The 16506-nt window shown below is 34.5% G+C and overlaps 1 protein-coding gene across 3 annotated transcripts in view; it reads left to right on the top strand.

Annotated features, from left to right (window-relative positions):
• The window catches only part of EPHA3 (EPH receptor A3), a 377074-nt gene that overhangs the window by 335628 nt on the left and 24940 nt on the right, over window positions 1–16506 (top strand). For all 3 annotated transcript variants that reach the window (XM_082460350.1, XM_082460349.1, XM_082460348.1), the window contains 2 exons: window positions 14620–14769; window positions 16299–16492. In XM_082460350.1, the coding sequence (XP_082316476.1) occupies window positions 14620–14769; window positions 16299–16492 (344 nt within the window). The remainder of the gene's footprint in view (window positions 1–14619; window positions 14770–16298; window positions 16493–16506) is intronic.

Below are 16506 nucleotides of genomic sequence, written 5' to 3'. Positions count from 1 at the left end.
TTTTTCTCTACCCTTCAAAGCTTCTTTTAGCTGGTCTAATAATCAAATCAACATGAGACATTAACAGGAGAAAAGCAAATTTAATTTCGTATGCATGGAATCTCACATATATGAGAGGATCAAAGACAGAAAGGTAAAATGAGGTATATATGCCGTCTTGAGCTAAGGAGTGGGAAAGAGGGCCTGAGACTTCAAAGGGGAGGAAAGTAATTCACAAGTTGATAAAAAGAGTAGATGTTGGGTAATTAGATGTTTGCCCTGCCATACAGATGGGCCACTCAGATGAAATTTATCTCTGGTAATAATTCTCATTCTGGGAAAGGACCCTCCCTTGCCAATTTAAATTCTTCTAGGTAGTTAAGGGAGAGGCAGAAGCTTCTCTTGAAGGAGCAGGGTCTTGATTGCCTTTGGCTCAAAAAAATTCTTATGCCAAAGTGGCACATTTTGGGGAGGTTACTTCTGCGCTCTTGCACTAGGATACTCCAAGAAACAATTTCTCTTGTAGAAACTTGAAAGATTCATTCGAATCTACATCATCTGCTCTCTGGAGACTATATACGGTTAACTTTCAGAGCTTCATTTATACTGATTGTTACTTTGTCAGGACCAAGGGGTCCACAAGATTATTTCAACCTTAGTAGAATGATGTTGATGTGTCAAAATTCCTCTTTAGCCTTTGTGAAATAAAAGTGCAATAGGATCTTTGCATTTATGCTTCATTCAATCTTTAAGAAGATTCTTAAAAGCCACACTAACCAAACGGGCTCATTCACTACCAATAAATAGCTGATTAGAGTTCTTCAGTGTTCATCCTTGTATTTTCTTGGAACTCCTCAAAATGTCTGTGGGAGTCCTGACTTCCTTCTGAGAAGCTATAATTTGCATCTGCATTTCTAGGATAATTTAGACATCTTTGATTTAATTTCCCATAATAAGCCTTGTTCGGTACAATAATTTTATAATTTACCCTAAAATATGAGGTATGGTTATAAAGTAATAGGACTTCTATTTTGTTTTCTAAACAAAGACACTGAAACAATCAAATGAGTGTTGTCATACTAAGCTGTCTTTTTTGGAATGTGTACTTACTGCAGGAACACTGCTATTGTCCAAAATGTTTGGGGAATTCCTCTTTCGAAATTATCTTTAAAACTAGATCGTAAATGATACTATCACTCAAAATTGTTTAGGCATATAGTATTTTGGGAAGCAGACTTGACTAAGATAAAATCTGTGGTTTCAATAAGCTTATAGTTAATAAATAAGGAAAGTAGTACATTATTGTAAAGTCTGGGTTTTTTTCTAGCCAAAAACACGATTATTCAGCTTAGACATCCACCTTATTTATTCGAATTAGCATGCTATGATTATGGTTATTTCAGAAAAACAAGTTCACCATTTAAAATAGTGTGCCAAGGCATTCTTTTTGGATAGACACATTCTTGTTAATCTGCTTTACCAGTCATGTTACTTTAATCACACTTAACACATTTCAGAAATTAGCAGTCAGTGCCTCAACGCATTATACTTTTCCGATTGCTCCTCTGAAAGTTGTTGCCTTTAGATAGAGGGTAATTGCACTAAGAAATCATGAGAGACATTTGATTCAATGCCACTGAATGAATGTAGGGTGTCTGCTGTTCTCATTTTTAAAACACTTCCGTGGTTGACAGGCAGGGTAGAAGAGTGAAATAGAAATTATATCCACTAATTCTGTATTTAAAGATTCTTAAACTGGAGGGGACATCTGAGGAGGTGAGAAAACCCTTAGCCTTACAACTTAAAACAATGTATCAGACATTTTCTCCTGCTGCTTTTGATACTGTCTTAAGTGTACTCTGAGTTTTCCTTCCTTATATCCTCAATAGTATGCCTGAAAGGAAAGAGTCAGCTGAGATAATAATATACACTTTTTTGTGTTTTCCATAAGAATATTGGGTAGGAAATTGGAATTTTTTTTCAATACACACTTTTAGTTATTTCTCTTGATTTCTCACTACTGAGTTATGCGGACATTCCAAACACTGACACTTTTTATTATACAATATTATTATGCATCCTGTGACCTTTAGAAAATTCGACTGTACATTCATGAGATGATGAGAATGAGAAAGGTGTAAAGTTTTAGTATTACTATGAAAATAGTTCAATCTTGCAGACCCCCTGAAATGCTCTTGAGGACACCCAGAAATGCTTGGATAACACTTTGAGAACCACTGTTATAGATACTTTTTGAGGAAAATAACACCTTAAAAAGTAAATAAATATTTGAGTAGTTATTAACTGATATAAAATCTGACTTATGATATAGTATTATGTGATATAACATGTTTTGAAGAAAGGTCTTGAAAGCATACCTGCGGCTGCATACCTAAGGTTGCAAACCATCATAAAAGGCCCTGGATTTTACTTGGGATGGATATGATTGGAGCATTTAGCTCTGCAAATTTAAAACATCAGAGAATTTTTGTTGTTGAGAAAAACAAACAAAAAAATGGATTACCTCTCTTTAGTTATACATCATGTGAATTTCAGAGTATAATTATGGCATGTTTCCCATTTTTTTGGACTGAACTACTGATTTGCTCTATTTTATAATATCAGAAACATGGTATTATTGGTGAGAACTGTTTTCTACTGAATAATTTTTCAATCTTTTTCTTATGAAATTCCACTTTTAATAAGTTAGCATTTTTATGTGTGTATGAATACATATATTATGTTTGTATGTTGAAATAAATGAGATCCAAAATTCCAAGATGATAGTGGTCAATTTGCTGTTTTAAACAGGATCAAGTTAAAGAAAATATAGACTTTTATCTAATTTATATGCTGTGTCTTATAAAGTCAATCCTGTTCTCAAGTCCCCAGATTCATTTTAGGGGTATAATTACCACATAAACTGATCTTGGAAATTTAAGAAAACCAAATGATGTGTTCTTGATTACATTCTTCATTATTAGTATTTTTCTTTTTATTTCTGTTATGGAGATGCATACTGAGTAATTGCCAAGTGGATTTTTATATTGAATGAAAAAAGTTCTGTCTTGTGTCACATTGCCCTATGGCCAATTAACACCTATTTAATTTTTAGAAGATAAAACCAAATGAAAAGTTATTAAAGGCATTATGTGTTAAGTAATAGGAAAAAGAAATCTTATTTTACATAATAACTTATTCTATTTTTTTTCTCTGTGAGTCTGCCAAGTTGATGCCAGAAATATTCTACTACTGCTTTGTCTTGTCTAATTTCATCTGCAAGACAAGAAAAAACAAGGGGCTAAAGCAAGTGATTAAAAGCTAAGTGGCTGCGGCAGTCAGTATGGGAGCTATGAGCAGATTGGATGAAACTGCTCTTCTTTCTTCTGGCACAGAGTCACTAAATGGTCAGGGAACTGTGGCAAGCACAATGGATTTTGACTTCAGCCAACACTTAACAATGCCCGGTAGACAGTGTGGGGAAATGAGAGCTGGGTGTGAGCTTAGAAATGGCGGGATGACTATGCAAATGTTGCTTATTAATGAGTTGATGTCAAATCCAGGCAGGTACAGAACATGGGTCAGTGTCCACAGTCATCTTCAGCTCGCCATCATCATGAATCAATGACTCAAAATCTATAGAGGAAAAAAAGATCTATAGAGGATGAAACTATACAGGACAAAATATAGAGATGATGTAGATGATCAACGTTGGGAGGAATACTGGGTAGACTGCATGAAACGAACAGTGGAGGAAAGCACCAGATTCTTTCCACCATCTCCAATACTGTAGTTTCTCTTAAAAACAAAAACAAAAAACCCTAGGGAATTTAGCACACAAAAATGGCTTCTCAGTGTTTTAATTTGCATTTTTACTTGTAAGAGAGAACAGTTGATCAAAGGTTTATCAATCATCTGTAATCATGTTTTAAGCATGATTTACCTTTTGATAGAATTTGTTTATCTTGCTATTGAGGTACTTGCCTTTTTCCTTATTAATTTGTAACACTCTATATGTTAACTCCTTGCTTATTAATTATTCTCATTATTTTACCCAGTTTTCCATTTTCCCTTTAAGCTTACTTATAGTCTTTTTTGGTATACAGAAGTGTATGCTTTTTAATATGGTCAAATCTCTCATTCTCTTATTTTAAGGTTCCTGCATTAATAAATATGCTTAGAAAAAAAAAAAAAGCTAAGTGGCTGAATACTCTGGTTCAGGATAACTCCACTTGAAGAATATAAATATTAGAAAACATGAACCTTAGTTCTGTAGAATTCTCAAGGACTAAAAACTATGCATACCAAAAACTTGTGTGATATAAAAAGAGAATAATAGTATTTTGATAAGTAGTGTATGTCATATGTAATTTACACATGAATGAAAAAAAGCAATAAGTAAATATCTAATCAGTGGCCTTCATATAGTAATGTATTTTAAGCTTGGACCCAAAATAAATAATGTCAATATTTTCTAGTCTCTTAGGATCACTACATAGCTTCTGTCTTATGTAGCTTCACAAAGTAAAGCTATATATCCCCAAATTAGAAAACTCTAGAAGATTTTATAATCTCAGTTAATGGTGCATCAAAGTTTAATGAGGGATCAAATACTTTCTAGCCACCCATTTCAGAGAGATGGATAGCATGAACATTTCAACATGTGAAAATAATCCATCCAGATTTATGTGGAGAAAAATCACAACTATAATTTTGGAGTGATACACAAGAGTGAGGAGGTTCTATGTAAATATATTACACACAGTCTCTAGCAGGAACAGTTTTCTCTGCAGTGCATCATTCATTCAACAAATATTTGAGTGCCTACAATATACTAGGCACTGTTCTAAGACCTGAGGACCCAGAGGTAAAAACAAAGCCCTGACTCCGTGAGCTTACATTCCAGTGTGGTATTTCACATAATAAACAAACAGGTAAAGATATAGCAAGGCAGAGAGATAAGATGAGGAATGTGGACAGTGTGAGGGAGATGCTACTGTAGATAGGACGATCAGAGAGTGTTTCTCTGATAAAATGACATTAGAACAGAGAATTAGTGAGAGTGAAGGAGAAAATAATGTAAATATTGAGGTTAATAGGCCAGATTCATTTGCTTTAACTGTTTTTCAATTCAATGGAATAATTTTAATAATTTCTTTTATTCCAACAGGCTCACTTTGCAAGAAGACAAATTAAGTAGTCAGATTAATGATATAACTCAGACGAAAAAACAAGCAAATAGTGACTGGTCCAGTCTGTAGTGTTGAGCCCTGGAAGCTTAGTAAAAATCACTAACTAAAATTATTTCCAGTTGACTTGTGAATATCCCACATTTCAAATTTGTGATGACACATTGCCTGAAGCTTTTCCCATGTACCCTGAAGCCACTGACCAGCCCCAGCTGCTCCGGCACTGGGAGAGACAGCAGTCATTATTTCCCAAACCAATCTTACCACTTGATGCCTGGAATGGCTAATAATTTGATTCATTCCTGTCCTATGACCCTTTTTCAACTATAGTTTTACATGTCATGGTTCAGGCCCACTCCCATGATATTTTCCCTTTCATTTGCTAGCCATTGCTCTGGAACTGCCCCGTATTTCAAGCAATTTTTACCCAACATAGACATACAAGGAAACCATTGCCATGATGTCTAGTCAGAATTGTCTCAGCAGATATTTATGAGATGCTCAAACTATCATGTCATCTTTCCTAATTTTTCAGTTATCAATATTAATAAAACCAAGCCTACCCAAGTTATGCACCTTTTTGCTTAATTACTAGAATGAATCTAATACTTCTGTTTCATTATTTTTATTGTAAATATATAGTATTCCTGCTATATTGGATAGGTCTTTCTGACTTATTTACTTATCAATATGGCTTTTTTGGAAAATTGTGTTCAGAGTGCTAAAAATTCACTTTCAAATGAATTTCTGTAACCTTTAAAAAATAAAGTAGGAATTCAATATATGTAAAACACAAGGTTTAACATTTAAAACCTCTTTGAACTTTGAAAAGAGCTGTACCCATATTAGGCTGTATGTTTAGCCTTATCCCTAAATTTTTTCATTGTTTTTGTTGAAGATATACGTTATACATCAGATGACCTAATTTTATATTGTATTATTTGAGTCGGAAAGTAACAGAAAAGTTATTTGTATTTTACTTCCTGGATAGCCATAGAGTTACTCAGAATACAAGGTGAAGACTTTTAAGAAATTCTTAAGCGTCTCACGTAATGTTGAAAAATTTCAAAAGTTCAAAGTATTGGCTTTTGCTACCTGAGAGATCATCTGTCTCTGATCTCTTGTGGCAGTCAACATCTGCTGGAACAATTCTCTCAATGGCTTTTAGATTTGAACTACTGGGAATTAGAACAGATGCTTCCCCTGGGAGTCTTCTTGGATTGCCCTTCACCTTGTTGTCTACTGTTGTCTGCAGTGAACGAAGTTTACTTCCTGACTATAGATCCTAAATCCTTTAGTCAAATGATTTATCTCTATAGTTCCACTTCTAACCTGAGAAGCCAATATTTGCCTCCAGGTTAAACACTCAATTACTCCAGGTTTACTAAGATAAACTCTCCGAAGTCCTTTGTCACTCTAACTATGACCTGACAGAGCTCACAGGCAGGCAATGTGAAATATGGATCAGGAAAACATTTCCTAAATCAGTAAGGAGAGATTTGTGTATATAATCAGAGAAAAATTGGGGCAGACATAAGATACTAGGTCTCAATGTCCAGAGATTTCAGCAATTACAATCCTTTTCCTTAGAACTCAAGACTTGAAGTCCCCTAACCCACAGCAAATGAGCTGACTTCAGTTAAGCACCTGAAAAATTCAGGGCTTTTAGCCAAATGTCTCATTTAAACTGTCTAAATTCATTAAGTTTAGAGAACTGAATTGCAGGGTCTTCCAAGAACATGTTTACTTTGTGATTCCTACTCTAACTGCTGTTTCTGGACAAAGTGAACAAGGTTTTGTACTACTTTACTCCTGGATTAGAGTTTAGCAATTACATAATGCCTCTGCCCAGAGAATCCCTAGTATCTTTACTTGTGCCCTTTTATTCTCCTTTAACTTTTCTGTAAGAATTCTATGGAAGTAAATCCAGATATTACAACCAATAGATATGCAGTTTAGTCCAAAGTTAGGATCATCTTTGGACTAAACAAGAGTCCCAAATAATTAACATTAAAAATGTCAGCATCCTTGATATTTCTGTAGGTTTAAGATAGAAATTTGAAAGTTGAAAGAGCAAATGTTTATAAGTTAGCACAGCTGTTAGAGATAGATGAAACTGAACATAAAATCAAGTTTTATGTTTCCCATGACCCTCAGTTTATGAATGATAAGATATCTGCACAGAGAGGCTAAGAAACTTGACAAAAAAATAGATAATACAGTCAAAGCTAAGCCTAGAAATGACAACTCCTAATTCCTACTAAACTTAAGAATCCAAATGGAACATGTGACTGTAAATCCCCCTGCACCCCCAATTACTGACTGTCATAGATGTGACATCAGCACTGGGAGGAACTGGCTCTGGGTTTGGCATTGCAAATATGGGGAACAAGCATTAGCTTCCGATTCTGTTGGGTTTGAACTGGAGGTCCCTCTGCAATTGAAGTTTTAGAAACACTCCATATGCTGTGAATCTGGGCTTGCTCCAGGCAATTGGAGACGTTTCTCAAATATGTAAATATCTGGGACGCTTACATACAGACATAGAGACCACCTTAAGTAAATGCTTCATTTTATGATCTGTTAAAATATTGTAAAAATCACATCTTCATAAATTATTTTTAGAGTAAGTATCTGGCGCTTTACTTTTCTGAATGCCTAGGAGCATTTTACCAACCAAAATTTCAATTGCCAACTGATTTCAAAGTTTTAGCTCATTAATAACTGTTGTATTAGAATAGTTTTACTATGGCAAGAAGGCAGTATACCAAATGACACCATTTGTCTCATCAAATCCAAATTTTTGGATAGCTCATTGAAGGATATGTTTGGCAGTTTTTTGAAAAGCATCTAAAATTTTTAAATGCCCCCTACATGTATAAACTGAAAAAGCAATTTCTGAATGTGAAAAAGAAGAAGAAAATATAAGTCAAGCAATGTTGACTTAAATTTGTTGGGGTGGGAGGTGGGGAAGGAAGAGGAATTTTTGTGGTCCAATCAGAAGCAGAAGTATAAATAAATTCTGCAATACATTACTTGTAGGAAATTTAATGAGTCAGACTCTTGTATATTCAATTTATTTTATTTTTATAGTCTCAGATCTACAGATGCTCAGCTTGAAGGCAGAGAGAGTTATCGTGAAGTGTGACTAAATTAAAATTTATGGGCCCCAGCTTCTTCTTTCACCCTTATTTCAGAACCAAATTGAGCCCTCAAGGTCTCTTATCCAATGTCTCACTATGTCAATGATATTTATGTTTTGTAGCCATAGATAGCATTTGCTCTTGTAGGAAAAACCTATTTCTTACCAAAAATTTTGGTTATTGATGCTTCCATCTAACAAAGAAATTGATGCTTAATTTAAGTTTTCCTAGCAATAGAAAATTATCCCTGTTTCAAAAAAATTAAAGGGAGGAAGCAAGAGAGAAAGAAGAAAAGAAAAGAAAACAAAAAATACAGGGAAAAATCTCAAAGAGGTGCTATTATATTTACCAAAATCCACATATCAGAAGATTAGCTCTAATGAACTTGGCCCTTTTTTAGACTAGAACAGGAGTGGAAGTATCCATGGCAAGTGTGCTAATGGTTAAAAGAAAGAAAGAAAGAAAGAATTCCACTTAGTCTACATAAAATCCAGTTAAATCCTGGACCTCTTTGAATCATTTTCCCTTGCTGATCAGGATTTGTCACAAACAATCTAAAGCAGTAGTTCTCGAACAGGGATGATTTTGCTCCCTAGGGGATATTTGATATTGTCTGGAGATATTTTGGCTGTCACAGTTGGAAGGATGCTGATGTAATCTAGTGGGTAGAGGCCAGGGATGCTAGTAAACATACTTCAATACACAGGAGAGCCCCTACAGCAAAGAATTAATCTGGTGTAAAATGTCAATAGTGCTACTATATAGAGACCTTGTTCTAAAGTTACCCAACATGTATAAAGAATGTGGAAAGAATGAGAGAGTGGGGATCAAATATCTCTCTCAGGTACTTATAATTTCTCCTGTCTACACTGGACTGCAAGTTGCAGGGGATAATGTGGAATACATTGCCATTTGTGAAAAATTATGCAACAGACTAGCCATCTGCCAACAAGTCTCCTAGAATGTTGAACTTCGGGATAGCAAACATAATGTAACAAATAGTACACCTTTTTATTCTTGTTAAATTTTATTCTCATTTGCTTTTGATATAACACTTGAAAGTTATCGTTCTTTTCCACTCAAAGATTTAAATATTAAACGTGATCACTTTACTTTTGATATTTTGATTGCATTTATTAAAATGTCATGGGTGTAAACTCGTGAATAGACATTCACCTAGCAGATAAATATGTCACATATTTTCAACCAGCATGTGAGTATTACTTATGCATAATTATTTTTATGTTTTAACATTTTACTTAGCCTCATCCTACAAAGGAATGGAGTAATATTAATGTGCATAGATTAAAAATATTTATTAAATTTTTGGTGGTGTTCAGCCTCTCATAGCCTTATGATTTCAAATGATAGTTTGGGCACACTTATTTTATTTATGGCAATATATAGGACAAAAGCAACTACTCGAATTTATTTTCCTAGTTTTGAATATAAAGAATTTGAAACTACAATGTTGAATTTAAAGAGTCTGTGATAATAGGTAGACTCACCCTGCCTCAAACTCTATAATAATATTATGAGCTCGGACTCTCTCCTGTAGTTTGATTTTGAATTAAGCAGGTACTACGAATATGTTGGTTTATTTTTCTCTCATTTGAACCAGAGTGACTGGTTGTTTACTGATCATGGAAAAAGTAAAAAAAATTATAAAACTCTTCTTACTCTTATGTATTTTTAGCAACGAATGATAAATTTGAATAGTACTTTGTAGTTGGCAATGAGCTTTCCCTTATATCTTCATTTAATAAATTCTTTACATGAATAGTAAAAGTGTGCTAACTATTTGAAGGGAATTGGAATGGAAGAAAGGGCAAAACATTTATTGAGTACTCTATTAAAGATTAGACACTTTACTTGTTGCTTTATGTATATTATAAATCTATTGCCAATGACAAAAAATCCCTAAATAATAATGAATAATCCTCAGTCATCTTTATTCTCTTCCTCATCCAGTGATGGATGGTGTCATTTACAAGATGGCTGGCTAGGGGCAGTAGGAGAGTCTTGAATATGATTATCACTTCATTCTCAGAGCAAAACCAATCAGTCTAAAACACCTGGAAGCAGATAATGAAAGTCATCTAATGAGAAAGCTAAATGTTCCAGGGTTAAAATTCTAGGGTTAAAAGCTAATTACCTAGGGATTCCAATAACAGTATTGAGTAAAGGCAAATAATACTTGTTCATTTACACTTTCTTCTAAATAAAGAGTTCAAATTAACCTCAATTGTTCATTTAGAATGAGTTGTATGGATATCATATGGGAAAATATAAATTAAGAGTCTTCTTCTTGTAATTAAAATAAATATATTTACTTTTAAGTATATGAACTCACTAAACAGTGACCTGGAACAGAGCCCAGCTACTAAGAAAAGGACTAATACACTAAAAGGTTGATCAATGGAAAGTTCTAGGTAAGGAAACATTTAATTTTGCAAACTCGCTTAGTTGTTGAGCTGGTTGAATGCCACTTATTCACTCATTATGTGTTCAGAATAACATGTTTGGAATAAAATGAGAAAAAAAATCAAAATCTCCCCCTTCCTTATGCTTTCCTACAAGGGCGGCAACTCAAGCTGTGATGCAGTGAGGAGCCAGAGGGAAGCTTAGATTAAAAACCTGAATAACAAACTAGTAAAAAGGCTATAACCTGCATTTCCCAAGCCAGCAAATATTGTAGTGGAAGGCTTTTGTCATTTCACAGGTGACTGCAGTGTCAAAGCCATAATATTTTGTTAAGAATTAGTGTGATTAAAGTTTAAGATAATGTAAGAATTATTAGATCCTCCAGTGAGTTTCAAAAATTGTTATATTGGAAAATTTGAAGTTGTTATTCCAATAATTGGGTCTGTGTATGTGTGAATTCGTCAGGCTGCAGCAATTACAAAACACATCAGTAAGAGCAGAATTCAACATGTAAGTGTTTTGATTAAAATAATTTACCATACATTTTCCCAAACACATTTCCTTTTTGTGTGGGTTTTAAACAATGTTTTAACAAGATTTACACAGCAAATAGACAGCATTTGATGGGAAAATGGTTCTGGAAATAATTTGCTTGAATCTGTAACCATGTACTTCATTAGAAAACACACTGCACAGGTCTTAGTCAAGAACTGAAAGAGTGAAGCTCCCGCTAAAGAGATGGGCCTGGCTATAGCATCAGAGGTCCCTCCAATGGCATTTATGTCTGTATGCAGAACCACCAGTGAAGAGATTCTCTCTCCAAGCTCCTTCGACATAGGTGTAGCTATGTCCTTCCTAAAAACAAATACATTTTTAAAAAAACATTTTTCAGTATTTCACTATTTGTAGACATTTTATTAAAATATGCTCAATGTCAAGGCTGTCCTCTCTGGAAAACAGGGATAAAGCAACTTTAGCATGTACCATTGTAATCCTGGTTGAAGTAAAACACAAAAAATGGGCTTATTGTTCACGGTTGTCATCAATCTGTTGGTTTTGGTTTTTTTTCCTAATGTCTGTATTTTTATTTCAGGGGATCTTGATAAGGTGACACGTATCTGTGCCTTATATTTTCTAAATAGATGCAAAGTTTTCAACATGGAAAGGACTTTCTTTCTTCCTTTATCTCTCTCTCTCTCTCTCTCTTTCTTTCTTTCTTTTAGTGCCATTTTTATGCCTTTAGTAATTTGTTTCTGGGCAAAGGAAAGGAAATGGCAAAGTGTCTGTAGCAGAGATAAGACATTCAGCTGAGATTTTAAAGTATCATCTTTTCTTTGCCCCATGAGTACAATTTGTTTGACTTCTGTTAATTCTCAGAGTTCTTTAAAAGGGAAAGAATGTGTGCCCAATGATTCCATTTGGCATCCTGAATAGATCTATAATACTTAAATATCACATGTGTAGTTCTGTTTTTATCACAATTATGGGGTAGTATTTGAAATCTTGATTCCTTAAAACCCAAATCTGGATCTGCAGGTGTAATTAAGTTAATTTGGTTTCTGTTAAATGTTATTATTATTATTATTAACATTGAATGTGTTGGTAGAGAAAGGGCAATATTAGGCTAGGAAAAAGACTCTCCAAATTTAAATATGAAAAAGTATCTTTTAAATTTTTGTTGAAAAAAATACAAACTATAAAGAAGAGAATGAATGAGTGAGTATAAGTGAGAGAGAAAAGAAAGGGGCAACTTCTTCTAAGACCATATGCCCTCTCATCTCCATAGAGTTTTCTATTCTGTTTTTCTGGTTCTGGACAATCTTTACTCCAGTGCACGTTGAGCTCTGTAGTGTTTCCCACCAACTCCCAAAACTCTCTTGGTCTAGCTCCCATCTCTCCAACCTGATTTTGCTGCACTGGTATAAATCATGGATGACCCTTAGGTTGGTATCTTCTCAAGAAGGCTGTGCTCAGTCCTCCTTTTTGTGCTCACTTCTCTACAGTTTCATGCATCCTTCAAAACCCAGTGTAAGCCCAACCTCCTTCAAAGATCTCCTGGCAGTACTCTTTCTGAATAGCTCACTTGTGTGAAAACATCTAATAGAAGTGTCAAGTTTACTAAGATAGTTCCAATCACATATATCACTCTCCTCTACGGGATAACACTTGCTCAATGTACCTGTGATTAAATCCCAATTCAACCTTTTCCCATCCTCTCCTACTGCATGCCTCCACACTCTCTGTAGTATTATCACACTGGAAACTGTTTTTCCAGAACATATATTTTCCTCCTCTGTGCTTTGATTTATGCTATTTCCCTCAGAGTGTGGGAGTATTAAGCTAATGTTTCTTGAGGCTTTACTGTGTGCCAGGAACTATGCTAGAGATTTTACTGAAATTTGTCATTTAGCCTCACAACAATGCTATGAACCAGCACTGTTACTTTCCCAAATAACAGATGAGGAAATTCAGGCATAATAAGGTTTAATAATTTACCTCCCAAGTTGCCAATCCATTTCTCTAAAGCAATATATTGTCACCCTTGAACATTACTTAAGAACCAGTGAAGTGCTATGAGGTACAATGTCAATAGAACACACTTTGATGAATATGGCATAAAATTTTGATGATGTGAATTCTTTGGAACATCCATCCCTTTTTTTGTTGTATCAAAAATTGATGTATCTTATGAGGCTCAATTCATATGTGACCTCCTCAGATTCTCTAGCCGAGAATCTCGGCTCCATGCTCTGCGGCACAGCAGTCTCCACTACTATCTTCCTACTCAGTGTAGGCAGGGTCTGCAGTTCTAAAAAGCCCCAGCATCACCTGGAGCTTTTTAGAGATGCAGACCCTGCCTACATTCTGGAACTACTGAATCAGAATTTCCATCTTAATCAGAGTGAGCCCAAGATGATTCATATGCATTGTACACTTTGAGAAGCAAAGTGTTAGATACTTATTTCTTTCTGCATTTAGTTATTTCCAACAACTAATTATCACTCCTATTTGCTTGATATTTCTCAAACAGAAGGACCAGTGTGTTATTTATATTTGTCTCACCCAAAGTGACTAGCATAATACTTCCCATATGGCTGCTACTCAGCACATCTTTATTAAATGTATTTATTAAACTGAGAGCAAATTCTATGGGAGTTATACCTTTATATCTCCCATAACTCATAGAAGCAATATTCTCCTCTAGACTATAAGTTTTCAGAATGTAATTATTATATCTTTCTAGCTCATATGGTGCTTACCTAGTACATGGAGGGTACTTCAGTGGTTAATGATGGAGTGAGGCACTGAGTAAATTAATTAAGATGATTGATTAATGTATTTGAAGAGAGGTTTTGTAGATGTATAATTTTATTTTGAATTTATTTAATTAACAAATACCTTTAAGAACTTAGGAGTATCAAGGAGTGGTGTAAGTTCCTTACAAATATTAACTTAATTCACATTCTGCTCTAAGGTTGTTTGTTCATGCATAAATCTATGTTAAATCAATAAAGGTTGATTTGAGATACCTCATTCAATTCTAATATATAATATAGCATATCTACTTCAAGTTGTTTTGCTACAGATGACTGATAAATGTGCCATAATTGACATAAAATGTCAACATTTTAGCAATTTTCAAATGTTTTTTTCCTTTCATCATTTCAAACTCTTCCCAGATTGATTGAGAAAATATTGCAGTCAATAGTATGCCACTCACTCCTTGGTATTAAAATAGAAGAATATCAAGATCTATCAGAAGAAACCCGCATTCCATTTCAGAAAAGAAATACCCTGACAAATTCAGTCAGATTTCAGATGGTAATGTATATTATATGTTTTAGTCATTGATCATGTATGTATATATGATTTTATATTCCAAGGGAGGGAAGATCCCAATCCGGTGGACATCACCGGAAGCTATAGCCTACCGCAAATTCACATCAGCCAGTGACGTATGGAGTTATGGGATTGTTCTCTGGGAGGTGATGTCCTATGGAGAGAGACCATACTGGGAGATGTCCAATCAGGATGTAAGTATTTGTAGTCTATGAGTTATGGGTTCGGATTAAGAGATCAAGCTGTGCAAGGAAGTGGAACATAATGAAACCAGGTGGCTCCCTGTTTGTGACATTGAAGCAGAATACTTAGAAGAAATGAAATTGCTTCCAAATCTTGTAAAGATATCAAATGAGTTGCTCTGAAGGATTTACATTTTTCCCTCAAGCCCGGGTTTAGAAATGAGACAAAGTGAAGACATTTGTAATAAAATTTTGTAAAATAAGTGCCTGACAAGATAGCCAATAGATATCAGGGAATGTTTGAAGTATTTTTGCTACAAAATTGTTTCAATGTAACATTAGTAAGATACACATGTCTGCCATCCTTTGTAGACTTAATTAATGCATCTGGGCCAACGTTTTGTTTACTTAAATATAGTATTTCCCAAAGTCAGACAAAACAACCAATCACTAGCATGTTGTTTCTCATAATGTGTTAAACTTGCACATGAATTTAGTTATACAAATTGAAGTCTCTGGATAGAGAAAATAATCTTTAACTTTCTATTACAACTGTGATATGATTTTTCAAAAGGATTTTTGTTTTTATAAGTCATGTTTTGCTAATGCTTAGTGAAAGGATGCTATTGGCATGTGAGATCAGCACTTGGAGATGTTTTTTTATGCTTAGCCAGAAACTGTGAGCATGATCTCAAAGACACATAAGAAGGAAAGCTGAGATGCTTTTAGTCATTTCCTACTCACCACATATAAAATTGTTTTTAATGTATTTGGATATAAAAACCTTTCTGAACTTCTTCAAACAAGCCATGTTTTATAATGGTACTGGGAAAATCAGACTCTCTTTACCACATCTCTATTCTCCAAATTCTTTCTGTATCAGAGGATCTCAAAATGTGGTCTCTGGACCAGCAGCTTTATCATGGCCTGGGAATTTGTAGGAATGCAAATTATCGGGCCTTTCCCCAGAGCTATGGAATCAGTGGTTAGTTATCTGTATATTAATAAGTCCTCCAGATGATTCTGATACACAGTAGAGTTTGAAAATCATGACTTTACATGATTTAAAAGTGTGAATGAACTAATAGTCAGTTAGTTGTGCAGCACTTGGGCTTTTACCAAAGGAACTTACTACAATTTGAGAGGCACCATTTGAACTGTGATATAACTAAAATCTATGGTAATTTTTTCTGCATTCATTCATTCATATATAGTTTCTATAGAAATCTGTATTACCAAATAATAATTTCTTTATAAATTACTGAATTTCCTATATCATAGAACATTTCTTTTTATTTTAATCTGGAAAGTTACTTTACAAACTTTTCTCTCCTAAATCTACTTTCTCTGCCTCAATCTTCCTTTATGTAATATTTTCAGACATGGATAATATTTATTTAATAAGCTGCTATCCTTTTAAGAAATTTAAAATGAAAACTTTTTCACTTAACTTTGAAATAGTCATATAAGTGTGACCTGCCCATGAAGAAGTAAAAGAAATTCCAACTCTTAAGTCTCTGGAAACTTTGCTTCTCACACAGGTAATTAAAGCTGTGGATGAGGGCTATCGACTGCCGCCCCCCATGGACTGCCCAGCTGCGTTATATCAGCTGATGCTGGACTGCTGGCAGAAAGACAGAAACAACAGACCCAAGTTTGAGCAGATTGTCAGCATTCTGGACAAGCTTATCCGGAACCCAGGCAGTCTGAAGATCATCACCAGTGCGGCAGCAAGGTGACACATTTGAT

This window comes from Balaenoptera physalus (assembly GCF_965194825.1).
Source record: "Balaenoptera physalus genome assembly, chromosome: 4".
NCBI classification, from domain to species: Eukaryota; Metazoa; Chordata; class Mammalia; order Artiodactyla; family Balaenopteridae; genus Balaenoptera; species Balaenoptera physalus.
The sequence above is the reverse complement of the archived record's forward strand: the minus strand, read 5'-3'. Positions and strand labels throughout refer to the sequence as shown.